Source organism: Sapajus apella, unplaced genomic scaffold, assembly GCF_009761245.1.
Source record: "Sapajus apella isolate SASKATOON/1434 unplaced genomic scaffold, GSC_monkey_1.0 scaffold16, whole genome shotgun sequence".
NCBI lineage: Eukaryota > Metazoa > Chordata > Mammalia > Primates > Cebidae > Sapajus > Sapajus apella.
Genome location: NW_022436956.1, coordinates 31,490,354 through 31,514,523, shown reverse-complemented (window position 1 = coordinate 31,514,523; position 24,170 = coordinate 31,490,354). Strand labels below are relative to the sequence as shown.

At 36.4% G+C, this 24,170-nt stretch overlaps 1 protein-coding gene and 1 long non-coding RNA gene across 7 annotated transcripts in view; one reads left to right on the top strand and one right to left on the bottom strand.

Moving 5' to 3' along the window:
- Window positions 1–24,170, top strand: part of DYNC2H1 (dynein cytoplasmic 2 heavy chain 1) — a 396,897-nt gene that overhangs the window by 184,272 nt on the left and 188,455 nt on the right. For all 6 annotated transcript variants that reach the window (XM_032285741.1, XM_032285742.1, XM_032285743.1 and 3 more), the window contains 4 exons: window positions 4,336–4,467; window positions 5,602–5,674; window positions 20,301–20,461; window positions 21,799–21,924. In XM_032285741.1, coding sequence (XP_032141632.1) covers window positions 4,336–4,467; window positions 5,602–5,674; window positions 20,301–20,461; window positions 21,799–21,924 — 492 coding nt within the window. The remainder of the gene's footprint in view (window positions 1–4,335; window positions 4,468–5,601; window positions 5,675–20,300; window positions 20,462–21,798; window positions 21,925–24,170) is intronic.
- Window positions 3,675–23,952, bottom strand: LOC116556394. Its single transcript, XR_004270976.1, has 3 exons — window positions 23,913–23,952; window positions 14,348–14,352; window positions 3,675–3,751 (listed from the first exon to the last, which is right to left on the bottom strand). It is a non-coding gene; the product is annotated as an uncharacterized LOC116556394 (long non-coding RNA).

Genomic DNA, 24,170 nt, shown 5'->3' with positions numbered 1-24,170 from the left:
TTTGGTGCGTGCTACCCTTTGGCATAATGCTAGTGACAGTCTTTACTTGATAACTTTAGTCAGGCTCTTGAACCTTCTTCTAGGCCCATCTGTGCACTGCCATATAAAATCTAGTTTTAACAAGAACCCTGCAAAGCTGGTTTAGTGAGAATTTCTTCATCTTCCATATCTGATTACTCTTGATATCCAATCAGATTCCTCATTCCCTACCATTCACAAGGTGATTCTGATGACTTTGGCCTATCTTCATTAAGAATCCTATTAGGTTGGTTTAGCCAGAAATCTTTGTACCCCTGATATTTCCTCTTAGTAATTTTTCATCCACTGACCTCACTTTGCTCCTTGGTGTATTTGCTTGCCCATGCTGTATTTCCACTTGCCCATGCTGTATTCAAAATTGAGCCCTGCTCTATACTGGAGTCTCTTTTCCTCTGTTGCTTCTGCTGTTGTAATAGCCCTGAAAAAAAAAAATCTGTTTTTATTGCTCTAACTACTGATAAGCTCTGTTTTTTTGTTTATACAAGTAAAATGACAGATGTCTATATTTTAATATTTAAGAGACTCTGCCATGAACAAACTTACACTGTAGAGAGCATATCAAATAATTACCTTGTCATAATGGTTGGCAGTATACAAGGTACCCAAATACATGATGATTATATAATGTATAGCACACCTAAATTAGTAATGATGGGACTTTGTATACTAAAGGTCACTAAAGTTAACAGACCACCATCAAGAGTTATTTTAATAGGCTGAGATCATTTATTAAAAAGTAATTAAATTGAAATATAATTAATTTTCTGCTGTTTAATTTTAGTTAAGTTATATAGTGAAATTTGGGCAGTATAATGTATCATTTTATGTGAATATAGATGTTTAGATAAAGCATTTTTATATACTTGATTTATGTTTATATTATATGAAGTTCTACACTGAAGATATAGATCTTCTAAATTTCTCATTTGTTTTCAGTGAAATTTCTTTGTCTTTAGAGATTTACATTTCTGATCTTACAGACCACTCTTGAAAATTTGGAAAAAGAAAACACAGTTTGAGGTAGAGGGAATTAAAATGTTTGCGAAAACCTCTGAAAGATGATATTGTTTAAAGTGAATATTGAACATGGAATAGAAATTTATGAGGTAGCAAAGAGGGGTTAGAACATTTAGAAACAACAGAAGCAACATGTCTACAAATAGAGGCATAAACAAATATGGTTTAGAAAAACTTTCTTTGTTACTAAATTTCATATCTTTTTTTTTCCCCCATTTATTTATTTTATTGCATTTTAGGTTTTGGGGTACATGTGAAGAACATGCAAAATTGTTGCATAGGTACACACGTGGCAGTGTGATTTGCTGCCTTCCTCCCCATCACCTACATCTCTCAAGGGCATTTCTCCCCTTGCTATCTCTCCCCAGCTCCCCACTCCCCACCGCCCCTCCCCTATTTCCCCCAACTGACCCCAGTGTGTAGTGCTCCCCTCCCTGTGTCCATGTGTTCTCAATGTTCAACACCTGCCTATGAGTGAGAACATGCGGTGTTTGATCTTCTGCTCTTCTGTCAATTTGCTGAGAATGATGGTTTCCAGGTTCATCCATGTCCCTACAAAGGACCCAAACTCATCGTTTTTGATGGCTGCATAATATTCCATGGTGTATATGTGCCACATTTTTCCTATCCAGTCTATCGTTGATGGGCATTTGGGTTGGCTCCAGGTCTTTGCTATTGTAAACAGTGCTGCAATGAACATTCGTGTGCACGTGTCCTTATAGTAGAACGATTTGTAATCCTTTGGATATATACCCAGTAATGGGATTGCTGGGTCAAATGGAATTTCTATTTCTAGGTCCTTGAGGAATCGCCACACTGTCTTCCACAATGGCTGAACTAATTGACACTCCCACCAACAGCGTAAAAGTGTTCCTATTTCTCCACATCCTCTCCAGCATCTGTTGTCTCCAGATTTTTTAATGATGGCCATTCTAACTGGCATGAGATGGTATCTCAATGTTGTTTTGATTTGCATTTCTCTGATGACCAGTGATGATGAGCATTTTTTCATATGTTTGTTGGCCTCATGTATGTCTTCTTTTGTAAAGTGTCTGTTCATATCCTTTGCCCACTTTTGAATGGGCTTGTTAGTTTTTTCTTGTAAATCTGTTTTAGTTCTTTGTAAATTCTGGATATCAGCCCTTTGTCAGATGGGTAAACTGCAAAAATTTTTTCCCATTCTGTTGGTTGCTGATTCACTCTAATAACTGTTTCTTTTGCTGTGCAGAAGCTGTGGAGTTTGATTAGGTCCCATTTGTCTATTTTGGCTTTTGTTGTCAATGCTTTTGGTGTTTTGGTCATGAAGTCCTTGCCTATACCTATGTCCTGAATGGTTTTGCCTAGATTTTCTTCTAGGGTTTTTATGGTGTTAGATCTTATGTTTAAGTCTTTAATCCATCTGGAGTTAATTTTAGTGTAAGGTGTCAGGAAGGGGTCCAGTTTCTGCTTTCTGCACATGGCTAGCCAGCTTTCCCAACACCATTTATTGAACAGGGAATCCTTTCCCCATTGCTTGGTTTTGTCTGGTTTGTCAAAGATCAGATGGTTGTAGATATGTTGTGTTGCCTCCGAGACCTCTGTTCTGTTCCATTGGTCTATATCTCTGTTTTGGTACCAGTACCATGCTGTTTTGATTACTGTAGCCTTGTAGTATAGTTTGAAGTCCGGTGGTGTGATGCCTCCCGCTTTGTTCTTTTTGCTTAGAATTGACTTGGCTATGCGGGCTGTCTTTTGGTTCTATATGCAGTTTAAGGTGATTTTTTCCAGTTCTGTGAAGAAGGTCATTGGTAGCTTGTTGGGGATAGCATTGAATCTGTAAATTACTTTGGGCAGTATGGCCATTTTCATGATATTGATTCTTCCGAACCATGAATATGGAATGTTTCTCCATCTGTTTGTGCCCTCTCTTATTTCGTTGAGCAGGGGCTTGTAGTTTTCCTTGAAGAGGTCCTTTACGTTCCTTATTAGTTGTATTCCTAGGTATGTTATTCTCTTTGTGGCAATTGTGAATGGAAGTTTGTTCTTGATGTGGCTCTCTTTAAGTCTGTTATTGGTGTATAGGAATGCATGTGATTTTTGCACATTGATTTCGTATCCTGAGACTTTGCTGAACTTGCTTATCAATTTCAGGAGATTTGGGGCTGAGACGATCGGGTCTTCTAGATATACAATCATGTCGTCTGCAAATGGAGACAATTTGACTTCCTCCTAAATTTTATATCATTTTAGAAAAACAGAGCTCTATAGAAATTAAAGCTGTGAAGATAAGTTTTATTCAAACGAACTATTGTCATAGGTGAAAAGAGACTTCTGTATAGTACTGGGTTCAATTCTGACTATAAAATGGACAAGTGAGAATTTGTACCCAAGAAGTAGGGTAAGGATTAGTGGTGAGGGTCAGTGAGCAGATACTAACAGATAACAAGGGTGGGAGAGAAGGAATTTTTCTTTTTTTGAGATGGAGTCTTGCTCTGTCGCTCAGGCTGTAGTGCAGTGGCGCCATCTCGGCTCACTGCAATCCCCGCCTCCTGGATTCAAGTGATTCTCCTGCCTCAGCCTCTCGAGAAGCTGGGATTACAGGCTCCCACCACCATGCCCGGCTAATTTTTTTTGTTTTAGTAGAGACAGGGTTTCACTATCTTGTCTAGGCTGGTCTCAGACTTCTGACCTAAGGTGTTCCACCTGTTTCGGCCTCCTTAAATGATGGCATTAAAGGCGTGAGCCACCAGGCCCAGTTGAGAGGAGGAATTTGATTGGATATTAAAGGTAGGGATTCTTGCTAAAGTTACTTAAGAAAATTCTTGTTAAAATGGGATACTACAAGGCAGGACAGAAAGCCCTGATTGAGGCCTAGTCAAAGAGAGTTCAGGGGAGCCTGACCAAAGTTTTGACAAAGAGAGTCTTTGTTAGTATTAATATGAAATTTGACATATTAACATGACAATCCTTAAAATTTACACTTGATGCTAATGACAGCATTTGTTTTCTCCACAAGGTGGCGATAGCTAGGTACAAATGTTTTTTTATAGAGAAAAGATTTAACTTATGAATACTGATTTGGTACTACTTTGGAAATGTATTTTAGTTCTGGCTTTAACATTAGATGAGTCTACTATAGTGTTGCTGACCTAGAAATAATTAGACAAGCCAACACAATGTAGAAAACGAGTAATAAACACCAACTAATAATTGGTTCTCACTTTTAGTTTTTTTAAAAAATAAATATATGGGCTTGTATTTCCTTATAGCTCACTATATATGGCCATTTTTATTTTTTAGATTGCTCTCCCCAGTCTTTATCAGATCCTCTGCCTTGAAGATGCAGCTCTATGGCGTACTTATTATCATAATTCAACGTGTGAGCAAGAGTTTCCATCTATTCTTGCAAAGAAAGTTTCCTTATTTCAGCAGGTAAAATTCAGTGTTATTTAAATGCAAAAAAGTGTTTAATGTTTCTCTTATTATTCAGAAGCCATTTAAAGAAAGCTTTGCTTTTAGTGTTACTTTACCTTTAATGACATATTTGGGGAAGGGCTTGCTGCTTTTGCCAACTTATTGACAATTAAATCACACCAAAGTTTCTGGGTAGAGTTTCTTTCACTGTGGCTTTTCTTATTCCCTCTGCCTCAGACCCCAGGGGTATCTTGTAATTGGAAAAATGTATTTCAGAAAGAAACTAAGGTACAAATTGTACAGGTTTCACAATCATTTCCCAGAGTTCTTTTTAAGGAAAAGAGTTCTTTTTAAGGAATAGTGAGTAACAGGGGATTTTTCACATTCTATTTTAAAACAGAATGATGAAACGTACTGGCAAATTCTGCTCAAATTTTTTTGCTAGTCAAAAGGCTTAGAGAGTGGGCGAGCTCTTCAGAAGTTTAAGCTCCAGGAAATGACCTTTCCATTAATCTCTTCTCTGGATCTAACACCTTTGTGTCTCCATATACAGTGAATTCTATTTCCCCAAGAGTGTTTAAACAAAAAGGAAAATGACTAAGAAAAAATAAAACTTAAACATTTAGGACTATCATAGATATACATGATTCAGTAATCCCAGCTACTTGGGAGGCTGAGGTGGAAGGATCACGTGAGCTCAGGATTCAAGGCAGCAGTGAGATGTGATTGCACCACTGCACTCCAGTGTGGGTGACGGGGCAAGATGCTATTTCTATTTTTTTTTTTTTAAGATAAAAATTTTGAAAATTTTAGGGAGGATTTCTTGGCCTCTGTTTGCTGTCACCAGAAATGTCTCACCCATACCATGATTTTCACCTGCCAGTTACCCTTTTATTAGAGTCAGAAGACATTGCTAGCCCTATGTTTACTTTTGATGATAGGCTTGAGGAAGTAAATGGATTTCAATAATATTTTTGATATATACTTGCTATATACCTATTGTGACAGTTTAAAGCACAGTAATACAGAACAATGGTAAGTGTTCCCATATTTAGTAAACATTTATTTAATTAGTTAACATTAATTATTGTTTAATTAAAGGTTTTGCAGGAATTTTCTTCTTTTAAAATATTCTCTGCATTTTATTTTAAGATTCTTGTAGTACAGGCGCTAAGACCGGACAGATTGCAAAGTGCCATGGCTCTTTTTGCCTGTAAAACTCTGGGTAAGTATGATGCTCTTCAAGAACTAGACCACTAACCTGAATTATTTGTTTTTAATTTACATTTAATTTTATGTTAATCTTAGTTTAGACATGTTATAATGTCTTTTTGATTCATTCTGTTCATTTATCTTCCAATCTCTACTTGTTTGAGGAAAATAATTCTCACCTGGGCACAGTAGCGCATCCTGTAACCACCGACAGGTTCACCTGGCCTGCTGCCTAGACAGAGCTGATTTAGTAAGACAGGAGAATTGCAATGGAGAAAGAGCAATTCACACAGAGCTGGCTGTGCAGAAGAATGGAGTTTTATTTTTACTCAAATTAGTCTCCTTGAGCATTGGGGGTTGGAGTTTTTAAAGATAATATGGTGGCTTGGGAAGTGGAGAGTGCTGATTGATCAGGTTGGAGATGGAATCATAGAGGGTTTCAGGTGAGGTTTTCTTGTTGTTTTCTGTTCCTAGGTGGGATCACAGAAAATGGTTTGGTTTTACAATAGTGATGTTACCCTCAGGAGCCATTTGGAGAGACGTTCAGACTTTTGCAGCCAGAGGCTGCATTACCCTTAAACCATAATTTCAGATTTTGTAGCTAATTTGTTAGTCTGCAAAGGCAGATTGGTCCCCAGGCAAGAAAGGGGTCTTTTTTAAAAGGGCTATTATGAATTTTGTTTTAGATTCAAACAGAAACCACCTTTGCAAAAATTAAAACAGGAAATTATGACAGTGAAAGAGATCAGATCAAACTGACTCCATCTTGTTTCTAACCTTTAAGCTATCCTTGTTCATTCCTGGGCATAAGCAGAACTAACCTTGGGAAGGAATTTAGTTTATGGTTTGACTCTGAAACAAGATTGATTAATAGCATTTTCCAAAAAGAACCCCCTTTCTTGCCCGGGGATCAGTCTGCCTTTGTAGGACTAATATATTCCCTATTAGATTAGAAATTATGGTTTAAGAGCTGGGCGCAGAGGCTCACACCTCTAATTCCAGCACTTTGGGAGGACAAGATGGGTGAATCACTTGAGGTCAGGAATTCAAGACCAACCTGCCCTATGTGGTGAAACCCCGTCTTTACCCCCCACCCCCGAAAAAAGAAAAATTAGCGGGGCATGGTGGCGGGTGCTTATAATCCCAGCTACTTGGTAGGCTGAGGCAGAAGAATCACTGGAACCCTGGAGGGGGAGGTTGCAGTGAGCAGATCACGCCACTGCACTCCATCCTGGCGACAAAGCGAGCCTCAATCTAATTTAAAAGAAAAAAAAGAAAGAAATTATGGTTTAGGGGTTATGCAGCCTCTGGTTGCAAGAGTCTGAACCTCTCCAAATGGCTCTTGGGCATAACATCACTATTGTAAAACCTAAGTTCAGTGCTTGAGATATTTTGCAGACCCTGTACTAGATGGATCAGCTGAAACAATGTAGTCTGGTAATCTGGCTCAGTCACCTCTGCAGTCCCACCCAGGAACAGAAGACAGCAAGAAAACCTCACTTCAACCCCATTATGATTCCATCTCCAACCTGACCAATCAGCACTCCTCAATTCCTAAGCACATACCTGCCAAATCCTCTTTAAAAACTCCAATTCTGAATGCTCAGGGAGACGATTTGAGTAATAATAAAACTCCAGTCTACTGCACAACCAGCTCTGTCTAAGTAAATCAGCTCTGTCTAGGCAACGGGCATAGTGAACCCACTGGGCACTTACAAAACCATAAACTAAATTCCTTCCCAAGGTTAGTTCAGCTTACATGCAGGAATGAACAAGAGTAGCTTAAAGGTTAGAAGCAAGATGGGATCAGTTAGGTCTGAGCTCTTTCACTGTCATAATGTCCTGTTTTAATTTTTGCAAAGGTGATTTCAATACCTGTAATCCCAACATTTTGGGAGGCTGAGAGGGAAGGATTGCTTGAGCCCAGGAGTTTGAGACCATCCTGGGCAGCACAGTGAGACGTTGTTTTTCGTAAATATTAAAAAATGAGCCAGGCATGGGGGCATGTGCCTGTAGTTCCAGCTACTCAGGAGACTCAAGTGGGAGGGTTTCTTGAACTCAGGAGTTCAAAATTGCGGAGAGCTGTGATTCTGCCACTGCACCCCAGGGTGGGCAGCAGACCAAGACCTTGTCTTAAAAAAAGAAAAATGATTCTTTTTGTTGGAGATCACCATATATGATGTTGAATTAAATTTGACACCCTATATTTAGTAAAGGAATGGAGTGTTCCTCAATCCAATATTACTGGTGTCCTTACAAGAAGACATCCATGTAAAGACAGACACAAGGAAAATATAATGTGATTATGAAGGCACAGATTCAAGTTGTGCAACTGCAAGCCGAGGAACACCGAAGATTTCTAGGCAACCACGAGAACCTAGGAAGAGACATGGATGTGTTCTCGTAGCAACACCAGTCATACTGGATTCAGGCACACTGTTGTCCAGTATGACCTCATTTGAAGTTAACTAATTCTATTTGCAATGACCCTATTTCCAAAAAGGTGAACATTTTGAGGTTTCAGGGGTTAGACTTTAACATATCTTTTTTGTGGGGTACACAATTTAACCCGTAATACCTACCAACCAAGCTTTTCACATAATGCCTGTCTTCTGCCTTACCCATGCACACACAAATATTTTGAGTCACTTTTTAGACTGCTCACCTGGTTGGTTAATGATGAGTATATGCAAATAAGTCTAGATATGCTCTGTACTTTTGTTTACTTATGCAGGGGGAGGAAATGTCACTGTTTATTCAACTTTGGTAGAATGTTTATCTACCAGATAATTTTTACTCATGTCTGGCAGAGTAATTATCCACCTTTCTCTTGGTTGCAAGTGACAGATACCCATATTAAACTCAATTAAATGAATAAAGGGAATTTATTAGCTTAAGTATTCAGTACTTAGGAAAGAAGAGGTAGGGCTGGTCTTCAGGTTAACTGGAGTTAGACAACATCGTGACTCAGACAGTATCAGGAAACTCTGTCTTTGTCTCAGCCTTGCAGTTTGTCTCTGTGTTTCTCCTCCAGCCCCATCTCTCTGTTTCTCCCTTTTTCTGTGTGTTTTTATCTCTCTCCACCTCTCTTGTTGCTTTTAGACTTTCATTTTAATTTGTGCTTGTGTGTTGGCCTTAGTCTAAAGGGTTCATAATATTCTGGGTGATAAGACTGCTGACTTCCTGAGTTATATTTTTAAGCTTTTTATGAAAGAAGGATAACTTTTCCTTCTCAACTTCACCATCAAGGACTCTGATTTGCTCAACTTGGGTTACATATCCACCTCTGCAACTAATCACATCAGAAATATATGGAATTACATTTGTCCAAAAGCAGCTATGTATGGGGGAGTGGTTATTACCAGAAGTGAAGGAAGGGATGATGGTAAAAAACAATAGTATGCGTTATAATCAGGCTACATAGAACCTGTTTTAATTTTTATATTTAGTTGATAGTTTGATAGTTGAACTATTAATTTGTAAAGAACAGCTGGGCACGGTGGCTTATGCTTATAATCCCAGCAGTTTGTGAGGCCAAGGTGGGCAGATCACCTGAGGTCAGGAGCTTGAGACCAACCTAGCCAACATGGTGAAACCCCATCTCTACTAAAAATACAAATAATATTTCTGGTGTGGTGGGTGTGGTGGCAGGTGCCTGTAATCTCAACTAAACGGGAGGTTGAGGTGGTAGAATTCCATGAACCCAGGAGGCAAAGGGTTGCAGTGAGCTGAGATCATATCACTGCACTTCATCCTGGGCTACAGAGCAAGCCTCTTTCTCAAAATATAAAATAAAAATAAAAATAATTTTAAAGTGCATTTTGGGAATCTAACTCCTTTAAGAGTTATAAGTATATAACTTCCGATTCTGTAGATGTTGGTGGAAATGTTCTGTAAATGTCTATTAGGTCTATTTAGCCTATAGCGAAGATTAAATCTAATGTTTCTTTGTTGATTTTCTATCTGCATGATCTGTTTAATGCTTACAGTGGAGTGTTGAAGTTCCTTGTTATTACTGTGTTAGTCTATCTCTCTTTTTAGCTCTAATATTTGCTTTGTATCTGGATGCTCCAGTGTTGGGTGTATACTTAGAATTCTTATATCCTCTTGATGAATTGACCTCTTTATCATTATATGATGACTTTTTTGTCTCTTTTTATAATTTTTGTCTTGAAATCTATTTTAGCTGATATAAGTATAGCTACTCCTGCTCTTTTTTTTTTGTTTTTGGTTGCCATTTGCATGGAATATCTTTTTCCATCTCTTCATTTTCAGTCTATGTGAGTCTTTATATGTGAACTGAGTTTCTTGTAGGGAGCATATAGTTGTGTCTTATTTTTAATCTATTCAACCACTGTGTCTCTTTAACTTGGAGACTTTAGTCCATTTATATTCAGAGTTATTATTTATTAATAAGAAAGGACTAACTACTGCTATTTGGTTATTTGTTTTCTGGTTGTTTTGTTAATGTCTTCTTTTTTTTTTCCCCTCTTTCTTCCTGTCTTCTCTTGTGTATAACTGTTCTTCTCTGGTAGTACATTTTAACTTCTTGCTTTTTGTGTATGTGTGTGTATCTATTATAAGTTTTTGTTTTGTGGTTGCCATGAGGCTTGCAGAAAACAACCAGTGGTTTTAAACTGATGACAACTTTGATTACAAAGAAAAGAAAAGAAAAACAAAACAAGCAAAAATAAAACTAAAAATCTACACTTAAATTCATTTCCCCTCCCCCCATTTTGGGGATTTTTTTTTTTGGTCTCAATATATACCTTTCTATATTGTCTATCTCTTAACAATTTGTTGTAGTTATTATATTTGACAGGTGTCTTTCAGACTTCATACTAAAGATATGAGTCATGATATAGTTTGAATATATATCTCCACCAAATCTCATGTTGAATTGTAATCCCCAGTGTTGGAGGTGGGGCCTGGTGGGAGGCATTTGACTCATGGGGGCAGATTTCTTGTGGCTTGGTGCTGTCCTCACAATAGCGAGTGAGTTCTCTCAAGACACAGTTGTTTAAGCATGTGGCACCACCCTCTCCACTCTCTCTTGCCCCTACTTTTGCCATGTTACATGTAAGCTCCAGTTCTCAACATGTGGGATGCCTGTTCCCCCTTTGCCTTCTGCTATCAATAGTGGCTCCCTTGAGGCCTCCCCAGAAGCCTAGCAGGTGCTGGTACTATGCCGGCAGAATTGTGAGCCTGTCAAATCTCTTGTCTTTATAAATTGGCCAGTCTCAGGTATTTCTTTATAGCAATGTAAGAATGGCCTAACAAGTGATTTACATACCACAATTACAGTGATAGCATTTTCTGTATTTGTCTGTATACTTACTTTTACCAGTGACTTTTATACTTTCAGATGATTTTTTGCTGTTTGTGCATCCTTTTCTTTTAGATTGAAGAATTCCCTTTAGCATTTCTTATAAGATGGTTCTGGTGTTTGTGACATTCTTTAGTGTTTGTTTGTGAAAGTTTTAATTTTTTTCATATTTGAAGGATGATGTTGCTGGATATAATATTCTAAGTTGAAAGCTTTTTTCCCTTTAGCACTCTAAATATGTCATCCCCTTCCCTCCTGGCATATGAGGGTTCCACTGAGAAATGTGCTGCCAGACATATGGAGCTCCTTTATATTTAGAATATTTTCTTTGTCCCTGGCCTTTAAGAGTGATTATTATATGCCTTGAAGTAGTCTCTTTAGATTGAATTTGTTGCTGGTTTTGACTGTCTTGTACCTGGATATTCTTATCTTTCTCTATGCTAGGAAAGTTTTCTGTTATTATTTCTTTGAATAAACTTTATATCCTGATCTTTTTCTTTACATCTCTTCAAGGCCAATAACTTGTAGATTTGCCCTTTTGAAGTTTTTTTTTTAAGATTTTTAGGCATACTTCATCCTTTTTATTCTTGTTTTTTTTCTCCTCTGTGTATTTTCATGTTTTCAAACTCACTAATTTATTCTTCTGCTTGATAAATTCTGCTATTGAGACACTGATGCATTTTTCAGTTTGTCAATTGTATTTTTCAGCTCTAGGAATTGATTGTTTTAAAAAAATTATTTGAATCTCTTTGTAAAATTTCTCTGATATAGGCTGGGTGCGATGGCTCACACCTGTAATCCCAGCACTTTGGGAGGCCAAGGTGGATCACCTGAGGTTAGGAATTCAACAACAGCCTGGCCAACATGGTGAAACCCGTCTCTACTAAAAATACAAAAATTAGCTGGGCATGGTGGCAGGCACCTGTAATCCAAGCTACTAGGGAAGCTAAGGCAAGATAATTGCTTGAATCTGGGAGAGATGGAGGTTGCAGTGAGCCAAGATCACACCAGTGCCCTCCAGCATGGGCCAGTGAGACTGCCTCAAAAAATTTTTTTTTCTCTGGTATAATTCTGATTAATTCTCTGTGTTATCTTGAAGTTTGTTGAGTTTCCTCAAGGCAGCTATTTTGAATTTCTTGTCTGAGAGGTTACATATCTTTGTTACTTCAAGATTGGTCACTCATACCTTATTTAGTTCATTTGCTAAGGTCATGTTTTCCTGGAGGTTTCTGATGCTTGTGGACCTTCATCATTGTCTGGACATTGAAGAGTTAAGTATTTATTCCAGCCTTCAGAGTCTGGACTTCTTTTCACTTATTCTTCTTGAGAGGGTTTTCTCGGAATTCAAAGGAGACTGAATGTTGTTACTTAAGCCTGTTTTCACTGCAGCTGTTTCAGCACTAGTGGGTACCCTAAGCCCAAGAACTCTATGACTCTTGCAGACTCCTAGAAACACAGCCTTGGTGGACTTGAGGAAGATAAGGGAGAATTCCCTGGGTTCCTAGACAAAATCTTTTGCTCTCTTTCCTCTCTTTCCCTCAAGCGAAAGGATCCTGTCTCCATGCTGAGTTGCCTAGAATTTGGGGAGAGGTGATATGGGCACTGCCTTGACCACCACAGCTGGCACCATGCTGAGTCATACATGAAGCCTCCAGCCTTCCAGATCAGCACAGTACTGGGGCTTGCCCAAGGCCTGTGACCACTACTGCTTGGTGGTTGCTGATGTTCATTAAAGGCCCGAGATCTCTTTAGTCAGCAGGTTGTCAGCCAGTGGATTCCCTGCTGGCTGAGAATGGATCTTGAAACATCAACCAAGGAGCAAAGGCCTGGAATCATAGACTTCAGGAATCTTCCTTGTGCTTTATTTTACTATGACTTGGCTTGTGTCCAAGTTGGAAGACATAGTCTTCTGCACTCTTCTCTTGCCTTCCCCCAAGGAAAAGGAATCTATCCGTGTGCTGCATTGCCTGGAGTTGAGGGAGGGTGATGCAGGTTCTCTTGTGGGCTGCAGTTGGTGTTACACTGGGTCACCCCAAACCCACTATTAGGGACACCAGAATAGCACTGGGGCTTGCCCAAGGACTGCAGTCACTGTGTCCTGACTGCCACTCAAATTTATTTGGGGCCTCAGGCCATTTTAGTTAGCTGGTGGTGAAGATGACTAGGACTTGGTTTCCTCCTGCTGGAGCAGAGGACTTCCCTCTGTCTCAGGGCTGCTTTATGTGCCCCTTCCATAGGCACTGGTAGAATTCTGCTTGGTGTTGTGCTCCACTCAGTGACCAGGCCACACTGAGTTCCAATGCAAAGTCACACTCACTTCACTTTCGTCCCCCTATGCACACAGATTCTTTCTGTGCTGTGCTGCCTATGTCTGGGGAAGGGGAGGTGTAGGCAATCTAAGACTGGTCTTCTTACTCTCTTCAATGCCTCTTTCTTTGTGATTCTATTAAAACCAGCTGCTGGGATTGCTCACTAGATTTTTTGGTTCTGATAAAGGTGTTTTATTGAGTGGATAGTTGTTCAAATTGGTGTTCCTGCAGAGGACAATTGCTGGAGGATTCTATTTGGCCATCTTGCCCTGTCTCCTTCTTGACTGTTGAATCTAAAGACTGAAGTGGTTGGAAAAAAAGATACTCATTTCCATGCTTGGAAATGATTTTGAATATATTTTGTTACTGGAACAATTAACATGTTCCCAAATTTGGATATATATGGTGAGTAATGACTGTATAGTAGACATCTAAGAATATGGAAAACAGTTATCCGTATATTTACCACTAAAATTTGTTGATTGTAGTAGCCTTTTACTAGCATTTTTGAGAAAATAGAAGCACTAAGACAGAAATTCGTCATTTCTTATAAACACATCTACCAACTATGTGCATTAGTACTCATACTCATTCTGTTGTTTGTTTTACTATAAATGAATGTCTTTGTTCTAATCAAAGGTCAACTCATTTACTGTTTTCTTCTTCATTTCTGCCATTATCATCTTCTCCTATATCATGAATTTCACCTTCTTTGCTGAATCACTTTTTTCAGCATACAAATATATTTTAGTATCATCTGTCTTAAAAATACCTCCCTTGGTCTCAGACCCTTCTCTAGCCACTATCCTATTTTTCACTTCTTTCTAAACTCAATAAAGTTGTCCATTTCTTTCTTTATAGAAGACTTTCTTCTCTTGATGTTATGTTTCTTTTTTCATTTCCCAACCCTTTTAGTCTGTTCCTTTTTACTTTCTTTTACTGGCTTCTTGTCTGCATGTCTTCTAAGGGTTGGAGTACTTTTCTTTTTACTATAGTCTTGCTCTGGTTTCCTTCTTTCATTATTATACATTCTCCCTGTGGGTGATCTCACCCAATCTCTGGCTTTAAATATCATCCTTAAATTACCCACTCTTATATCTGTTATTTCCAGCCCTGGAATTCTAGGCTTATGTATTTTATACTTATTTGATTTTTTTGTATTAAAAACATCAAAAACAAATATCTCAAATTTAATGTGACAAATACATTACTTTTGATTTGTTTATACTAGCATCTACTCAGTTGTTTAATCCCAAAACCCAAAAATGTAGTTATGTGTTGTTTAACAGTGGGAATGCATTCTGACAATGTGTCATTATGGCAATTTCATTGTGTGAACATCATAGAGTGTACTTACATATACCTTGGGATTGTACACCCTCGTATACTATAGGTTATATAGTATACCCTATTGCTCTTAGGCTACGAACTTGTGCAGCATATTACTGTACTGAGTGCTATAGGCAATTGTAATATGGTGGTAGGTATTTGTGTCTCTAAACATAGAAAGGGACAGTAAAAATAATCTTATAGTATGAACATGATATACATGGTCCACCATTGATTGAAAAGTCATTATGCAGGTGATGTAATTCTTTCCTCTCTTTCCTTTCTTTCTATATCCAATCTACCATCAAATTCTTTTGGTTTCAACCTTAAAACTTACTCTGAATTCATTTTATTTGCTTTATTAGTACCAACCTAATACAAGCTATCATCCGCTCTCAATTACTGCCATACCTTTTATTTGTTGTCTCTATATTCAGAATATATTCAGAATCCAATCACTTCTCAGACCTTTTGGAGTGTCTACCAGTTTTTTAAAGCCAATTTTATATGAGTGAGATTATTAACATTCAGGCTTCTATTCTTCCCCACTCTAAGTCTATCCTTAACATAGCAGCTAAGTGCTTTTGAAATACAAACTAGATCAGATCACTCCTTTCCTCCAACACTTCTGATGGAATATGACATCTCATCTTCTTCAGAATCCTTCTAATATCCTACAGGGACTTACCCTGAGATCTTATCTCCTAACCCCTCTCAGTTCTTTACCAACATAATGGTCTTTTTCTCGTTTGTTTGTTTTTTACTGCTCTAATTATTTCTGGAATATAGAACCTTTGCACTTGCTGTTCCTATTGCTCAAATGCATGTTAAAATAAAACAGGACACTTTTCAGAGAGGTTCTTAAGAATTTTTTTCCTACTCATTTAGTCTTTAATAATATGGTCTTTGTGCCACATTGCACATGACCTTTCTTACTAATTTTATAGTTTGACTATTTATCAACTATTTGAAATACTTATGCTACCATTTCATCTCCAGGTCAAATGACATTTAAGGTTTAGTGGCATTAATTAAAAGCCTCATGTTATTTATATATTCAGATGCTTTGAAAGTTTAATACACCAAAACCTAAAATGCAATAAAATAAATAAATGGGAAAAAAAAAAGAAAGTTTAATACACTTCTAAAATCATATGATTTCTAAGCAAAAATTATGTTTACAATTGTATGGCTGGATGACTTCATATTTGGTCAAGTAGCTTTATTAAATTATTTTAATGTAACAATAGAGTTTTTATTTTATTAATAAGTTTTTAAAATTCAAATTACTGGAGAACAAGCACTTAACCTCTTTTAAATCAAATTTTAGAGCTTTGATTTTAAATGTAATTTCTCAAGCATCATTCATATGGAACGATCTTTACTACGTTTTAGCAGCTGTTTTTATAATCTATAAACCTTAAAATAGTAAATTATAAAGATGTATTTATGAAAGTAGCTTTGATTTGAAGATTTGAATTAGTATAGCAATCTTTAAAGCTTTTAGGGCTGCCTGTTTAATATGAATCTACAAACGAAGACTTATGTACTGGCAAAATCTACTATGTTTCTTTTTAAAAATGGTAGTGAACAGATGCAAGTATTCTTACTTCCATAGTTCTGATGTAATTTTGACTTAAAAAAACTATTATGAGGAGTATGTTATGATTTATGTATTGAGGTACTGGAAATGTAGAGACATGCCCCTAAACTTTTAAAGGTTCTTCATCAAAAAGTACCTTTTTTTTGAACTATGGATTTTTCCTAGTTTTACAATTCTGTACCTCTCTTATGGCATCATGTCATCCCACGTACTTGCTTTCATAGCTCAATCTGCCTTATCAAGTCAATGTCTAAAAGAAAGAAAGACATAAGCATATGTGCATTGATTTTCTATTGCTGCTAGAAATTTATCAGGTTTAAACAACGCCCAGTTACTGTCTTCTGCAGGTCAGAATCCTGATGGGCTCACCAGGTTTCTTTGCTCCAAGTTTGGAAGGCCCTGGGGAAAATCCACTTCCAAACTCATTCAGGTTCAGCCCTATTCAGTTGTAAGGCTGAGGTCCCCATTTTCTTTCTGTCTTTTGGTGTAATTCTCAGCTTTTAGATGCCCAGTTGGTATCTAGTTCCCTTCCTCCATCTTTAAAGACAGCATTGATTCCTTTGCATGCCTCATCTCTGACCTCCCGTTCTGCCTCATCTTTCCTATTTCTCTTTTCTGCTACAATTCTTTGCCTCTAACTAGAGAAACAGCTCTACTTTTGAGGGGTCAATTGATTAGATTGGCCCACTTGGATAACACAGGATAATTTTCTTACATTTAGGTTCACAACCTTAGTTACATTTACAAAGTCCCTTCACAGCAGTACCTAGTTTAGTTTTTGTTTGAATAACCAGGGCTTAGGATTCTTGAAAGAGATATCTAAATCTTTAGTATTCTGCCTACCACAACATATTTGACATTTTTACCTGTTTCTAGGGTTGAGTACTATTCCATTTTGAAAGCATATTTTCTCATTTCATTGGTTCACATATATTGGGTTAGGTAGTGGCTGTTGATTTTCCTCTTATTGATGTTTGTGGTACATTTTTACAATGGTTTTTTTCTCATAAAAGAAAGGTAATTTTATACGTCTGATACTTTTCAGCCCTTTGTTATGGAGGATGAGACACATGAGAAAGAATGAATCTATTATACTTACTACCTATAATAGTTTGATAATTTCCTACTTTCTTTACTCAGGTACCTGAAAAGTACAGGAGTACATTTTTTCCTTTTTAAGCTGCAAGTTATTTTTTTATTATCTCAGTATTTTATTTGCTTAAAATAAAATACAATAAAGGTTTGAGTTACCCTTTGACTTATTTTTGAAATAAATGCTGTATTAACTTTTAAAATTATGGTTAGAGTATAAGGTTCCAGTGATTTGCAAGTAGTTTTACACAATTATAATTCACAGTGCAATTATTATTTTTGCCTCTCTATTAAATAGTTTTGAATGATTCATATTAACCATTCTCATGATATCATGAGTCAGAATTATTTGGATTAATAAAACCTATATATCCAGTTCACTTAAAGTGCAACAAAAACTTTGCTGGAGTTTTGTGGGCAGGAGGGCTAACATATAATTACAAGTAATATAAATGTCACTTGTGTTATATTAAATGGCAAGATATTTTTCATGATTTTTTTCTCCAATCAAATGTTTTACTGCTTTGAGATATTGAATAAAATGAATTAATGGATATATATTTGTATCCTGTGGGATTTTAAAATAAAAGTTATAATTGAATTTGCTAGGCTCTGGATATAAACTAGCAAAAGATTCAGTATGCTTCCTGCCCTCATGAAGTTTACAGTGTATATTGGCTAAATAAACAAGTGGTATGGTAATCTGTATTTTAGCTTTTTTAGACCGTTTTTGTATTGGCATATATTTTCCAAATAAAACACACTTAAATCAGTAGTTATTTTATATTAAAATATTATATATATTTGACATTTTAATTGTATAATACATAGTAATTAGAGGAGTATGAGGAGATGCATAGACAGGAAAAGAAAATAAGAAACACCTGGTATTCCATCATTAGCACTAATCATTGTTAACATTTCTATGTATGCCTTTGTTTTCTTTTTATGCCATGGAAATGTATACATTATAATATGGAATTATTACCAATTCTCTTGAAAAATCTCACTTTTCTGTAAATTATCTTTCACCTCAACATGTTTGTAACTTCAGTTTCAATGTATGGCTATCAAAAATTACTCAGACTCCTGTTAGAAACTCAGTTTCTTTCTACCAGTTTTTAGATAATATCAACAGCTACAAGGAAAAGCCCTTGTACATGCTTCTGTGTCCATATCCTGAATTGTTTCTTAAATTATTATAATTTTAATTACTGATCAAGGCCATGTACATTTTTAAGATGATATACTTTATTAAATCAGACAAGATATTTAATTGGCTTAGATGTTTATTGAGTTTATGAATAAGTAAATGAATGCTTGAATGAATGAAAATATTTCTTACTGCATTGCAAGTACATAAGAATTCTTTAAAAGCTAAATTTAAATTGTTAACAACTATTCAGTTGTTGTAAGCCAATATTCATTCAGTTACATTCTATTCAATTGTTAGCAATTTAAATTTAGCAAAAAATAAAATTCATAAAATATGCCTCTAAAAGCAATTCATCGGTTTTAAGTGGCTGTTGTTAGAAATATTCCTAATATCACCTATTATCAGGAATATTTTTGCCTTTGGAAATTCTTATAATATGGGTTGCTTTTGTGAGGAATAGACAAGGGTGCTGCTTTAGGCATGAAATGTACCTTTTCAGGTTGGTTGTCTAGAAATGTCTTTTTTGACCCATCATGTTAACAATGAATTTGTATTTTAAAGTGTTTACTATTCTTAATTCTTTAAGAATGTTCAAACCTGAGGTGTAGTCTTGTCTATTCACTTCTACTTTTGAGAATTTCTGGAAGCCCTTCTTGCCTGTGTACTCATTCAGTTACATTCTCCTGATTTTTTCTTTATTTTTAAACTCCTGTGGAACACTTGTTTTAGCTCAAATCAAACCAGTCTAAGTTTTAATTGACATGAGCCTTTTCAGCTTGGCTCTTATGAAATACATTAATAATGGAAACATTCAAGTTTTAGCAAGAGAGATTTAAATATAATAGCAAAATTATAATCTCTTATCTGAACAGGACTTTATAATTTGTGAAGGGCTACAGAGTAGAAAAAGCACAGGTGAACTGTTTAAATATTAATGGTGGCAGCTGTGTGCAGTTTGGCAAGATAATAAATTTATTTGAGTATTAGTTTTCTTATAAAATGAATATAGTGATATTTGTTTCTCAGGATCATTATATGGCTTAGATACCATTTAAATAAAGTACCCAGTATAATGCTTAGTGTATAGTAGGTGATGAATAAATGGAATTTGTTATAATTATTCTAATTTTGCTTCCAAAGAACCTGTGGATTACTTTATCCTTGTTTTGCAATTGAGGAAACTGAGGCACAGTTAATTTTAATGATTTGGATATGGTCATTTAGCTAACAAATATAAACTGTCAGCTATGTATTTTTGTCTTAAAATTAAGCATTCTTTTTACTCTCCATACAACTTTTTTCCCCATATCACATGGGCATAAGAAATAACTTTTGGCCCATATGATGCCAGTGAGATAATTTACCCAGATCATGATGACTCTGATTCCCCATATTCATGACACAGTATGCACTCAGCTATCATATCAGTTAATGAATTGTGTTTTACTAATGGGATGTATAGATTGATGGTTGGATTCAGTCTTCTCTGGTGTTGCAGTCTCAATTTACAATACAGCTACAGGCCTGTATTGTTGCCTTAATTTACAATACAGATTTTAAATACAGTAATCAGGGTACCTATCTCATAGCATTGTACTAGTAAGAAGATATCATACATGGAAAACATTTAGAAAAATGCCTGGCACCTTAAGCATAAAACAAATGTTGGCTATTACTAGGACATGATTTTAGAGTGGAAAAACTTTAATATGAGATTATAACTCACCTGGGTATTCTCTATTATATGTTATATAATTACTTTTAATAGACTTTTTAATAATGCATACTGCTTTTCATTTTTAATTTTTAAAATATGTCTTTTAGGACTGAAAGAGGTGTCCCCATTGCCTCTAAATCTCAAACGTTTATACAAAGAGACACTGGAAATTGAACCCATCTTGATAATTATTTCTCCGGGTGCTGATCCTTCTCAGGAACTTCAAGAACTTGCTAATGCTGAAAGAAGTGGAGAGTGTTATCACCAGGTAAATACATATTGTCCTGCTGCTTTTTTTTTTTTTGCTATTGCTGTTCCTGCCACACTTAATCATATTGGTCAGATGGACATTTTTTGTTGTGATAAGATAAATAATGCCCCTAAAGATGTCTGTGTCCTAATCCTCAGAACTATGGATATGTTGTTTTATATAGCAAAAGGAACTTTGCAGATGTAATTAAGTATCTTCAGATGGGAAGATTAGCCTGGATTAGCCAGGTGAGCCCAATATAAAAATCACAAAGGTTTTTATAGGAGGGGGCAGGTGAGTCAAGAGTGAAGATAGGAGATGTGAGGTTGTAAGTAGAGGTCAGAGAAGAGAGAAAATGCTGTGCTACTGGCTTTGAAGATGGAGGAAGGAGCCGTAAGCAAAGAAATGTAAGTGGCTTCCAGAAACGGGAAAAAACAAGGGAAGAATTATTTTTTAGAGCCTTTAGAAAGCCGATAGTCGTCCTTTTATTTTGAAACCCAGACACCTTGATTTTTAGACCAGTGAGACTTCGAGACTCCAAATGTTTAATGATAATTTAAGGTGCTAAATCTGTGGTAATTTCTTCAAGCAGCTATAGGAAACTAATACATTGGCTTTCATCTTGAGAATACTTTTAAACTTTTACTTGGATGCTTTTATGGTAAATCACAGCAGTGTTTATTTACACTTTATTTACCTGAAGTGGAAGAAATTCGTAAATATTTTGAGTAAAATGTTTTCATTGTAATGCCATTTTTTTTTCCCTGAGGTAGGAACTTTTGTTTGTTCAGAGTACTTTCATTTTTTAAATTTGCATGTAAATTTGAAAATGAAGTATATTAATTTACCCTCAATTTTTGACAAGTGAATACATCTTTTTCACAGGGAAAATAATTAATAATGATTTTTTAAGCAACTAATAGCAGCCAATAATTGAAAAGTAAAAATTTTACAAATAGCAATATAAATGAAAGAGCAAAGTAGTAGAGCTATTAGGCTCAGTTGTGCAGGTTTTACACTAAGTCTAGAGAGTTCTAGTCAATCATAGTTACAGTAGATTGGAATATACATTAGGTCAGTATTCAGTTATCAGTGAGGTGTCTAGGAATGAAAGCCCTTTCTATAGATTGTACCTGTTACTAGTGATTTTTGGCAAGAAGCTTAAACTATTTACATAAGCTTTTAATTATTTAAAGAAGATTAATTTCTGGCATTAGTTTGATTCTTCTTCCAAATTTAATATTAAAGCCAGTTAGAAAGGTTTAGGGATTACTATTATTAACTCTATTATTGTTACATTACAACATGCTAGCAGATCTGTTTTTTAAATTTTGTTTATTTTTTTGCTTTTGCAGGTTGCCATGGGTCAGGGTCAAGCTGATTTAGCAATTCAAATGCTAAAAGAATGTGCCAGCAATGGAGACTGGCTCTGTTTGAAGAACTTACATCTTGTGGTATCTTGGCTGCCAGTTCTGGAAAAGGTAGATTCAGATCAATGTGGTACAAATAATATCTAATATACTCAACTTAGTAATCTCCAAGGGTTATCCATATTAAAATGTCATACATTATTTATGATGATTTAAAAAATAATATTTGAGAAATTTTAAATTTAAATATTTTCTTAAATATGTGTGTTACACTCGAGCAAGTTAGAAGGAAAGCACCACACTCTGAGTTCCAATTGTGAGTCCTTTATTGCCAGTGACCGAGAGGCAGCTCACGCTCAAAATCTCCTGGTCCCGAGGAAAAGGCTTGATTTCTTTTTATACCTAGCTTGGGACTGGGGAGAGGAAGCCTAGCTGAAGCAGAATTTTACCGAAGTAGAACAAACAAGTTAGTAGGAGGAAGCTGGTAACCAGGAGGCAGGAGGTTCCCATAGTTGCTGGTTGCTAAGAGTATTTCCATACAATCATCAAGGTGGGTAGCAGGGGGGACTTTCCATACAATCAATCACCAAGAGGGGTGTTTCACAGTAGCAGGTAGACTTGCCAAGCAGGATGCGGTTACATAGGTTACAGGTACTGAGAACAGCGTGACCCAAACCTCAATGGTTCAAGGCTGTAAGTACAGCGTGACTCAGTAATGCACCTGTGGGGGCTGTGGCAGCGAGGGAGAAAATAAGCTGCAGCTTGTCAGGCTTATTTCTAAGATGGAGTCAGGTTAGTTCATATCATGTGCAACTGTGCAAAATAGGATATTAATAGGAAGTATTTAAAAATGCTTTTTTAAAGGCATATAAGAGAAGCCAAGAAATTTTTAATGAAGATTGACAGGGAAGCTTAGATGACATATTGATACCATTAGTTTCATTTTATGCTCTTGTTCTGTTGATCTGTACTGGGAGAAGAGACATAGTAGGGGGTGAGAGGGGACTGCCTAACTTTCTAGGTGCTAAGAAAGCTAGAGAGTAAACTGAAGCAAACGTTTCATTTCCCTCAATGAACTCAGGATAAAAATAATCTTAAGATGGACAAATAGCTAGATAGACTTTTCATGCAAACCTAGATTTTATTCTGTTGCTTATTTAAGAAAGATGAATAGGGTTTTGGGTAGTTAGAGATGATTCCAAAGAGATATTTCTTGAAAGCCAAATGGCATTTTGCTGAGTATATGCAAAGAAAGGATACCATGATTTTAATTCCATCAGCACAAGTAGAGATAGAATTGGGGATGTGCATCCCTAGCACAAGGAATGAAAAGATGTCCTTGACAGTACTAGAGAGGCCAGGCAGGGAAGCGTGGGGCAATTGAGTTGGACAACTAGGAAAGAGCTAGGCTATGGCATACCCTGAGAACTATGCAGAAGATTTTGCAGTTTTTGTCCTGGGACTTAGAGAGCCAAAGGAGGTCCTTAACAGAGAGTTAGCAATTAATTATTCTGGCAGTAGTATAAAGAATGTAACCAAACAGAACAAATTGGGGGAAGTCCTACCCTAGTTGTGAGGTATTAAAAATTTCTGTAGTCCTAATTAATTGGCAACTACACACTTCCACAAATAGAGAATCAATAAATCTTTGATAAATAAGTTAATGAGTGAGTGAATGAATTGCTAGACCATGATGATTCATGATTCATTACTTGTAATCAAGAGAAGATACAGATTTTGGACTGCGAATATTCATGTGATTCTAGTATTATGGCTTTCTTTAAAAATCACTAATGTGTAAAACTATAAAATTTACATCTGATAAATCATATACATTTTGTTTTGTTTTTTTTTGAGACAGAATCTTGCTCTGTTGCCCAGGCTGGAGTGCAGTGGTGCAATTTCGGCTCACTGCAATCTCCACCACCCAAGTTCAAGCAATTCTCATGCCTCAGCCTCCGAGGTAGCTGCGATTACAGGCATGTACCACTGTGCCTGGCTAATTTTTGTATTTTTAGTAGAGACAGGGTTTTGCCATGTTTTTCAGGCTGGTCTTGAACTCCTGGCCTCAAGTGATCTGCCTGCCTTGGCCTCCTGACATGCTGGGATTACAGGAGTGAGCCACCACACCTGGCCTGATACATCTATATATGTTTTAAGATATATAAAGAAGACTGATGAATACTTGAATACTGCTTTCTGTTTTAAACAGCTGATTGATAGCTATTAATCCATGTAAAATATAATTACAGTTATTATCTTGAAAGCACATCTTAACTAGAACATTTTGAAACAGTACATAATATGGAATTTTAAAAATAACTGATTATTTGCTTTTCTACTAGTTTGGATGAATT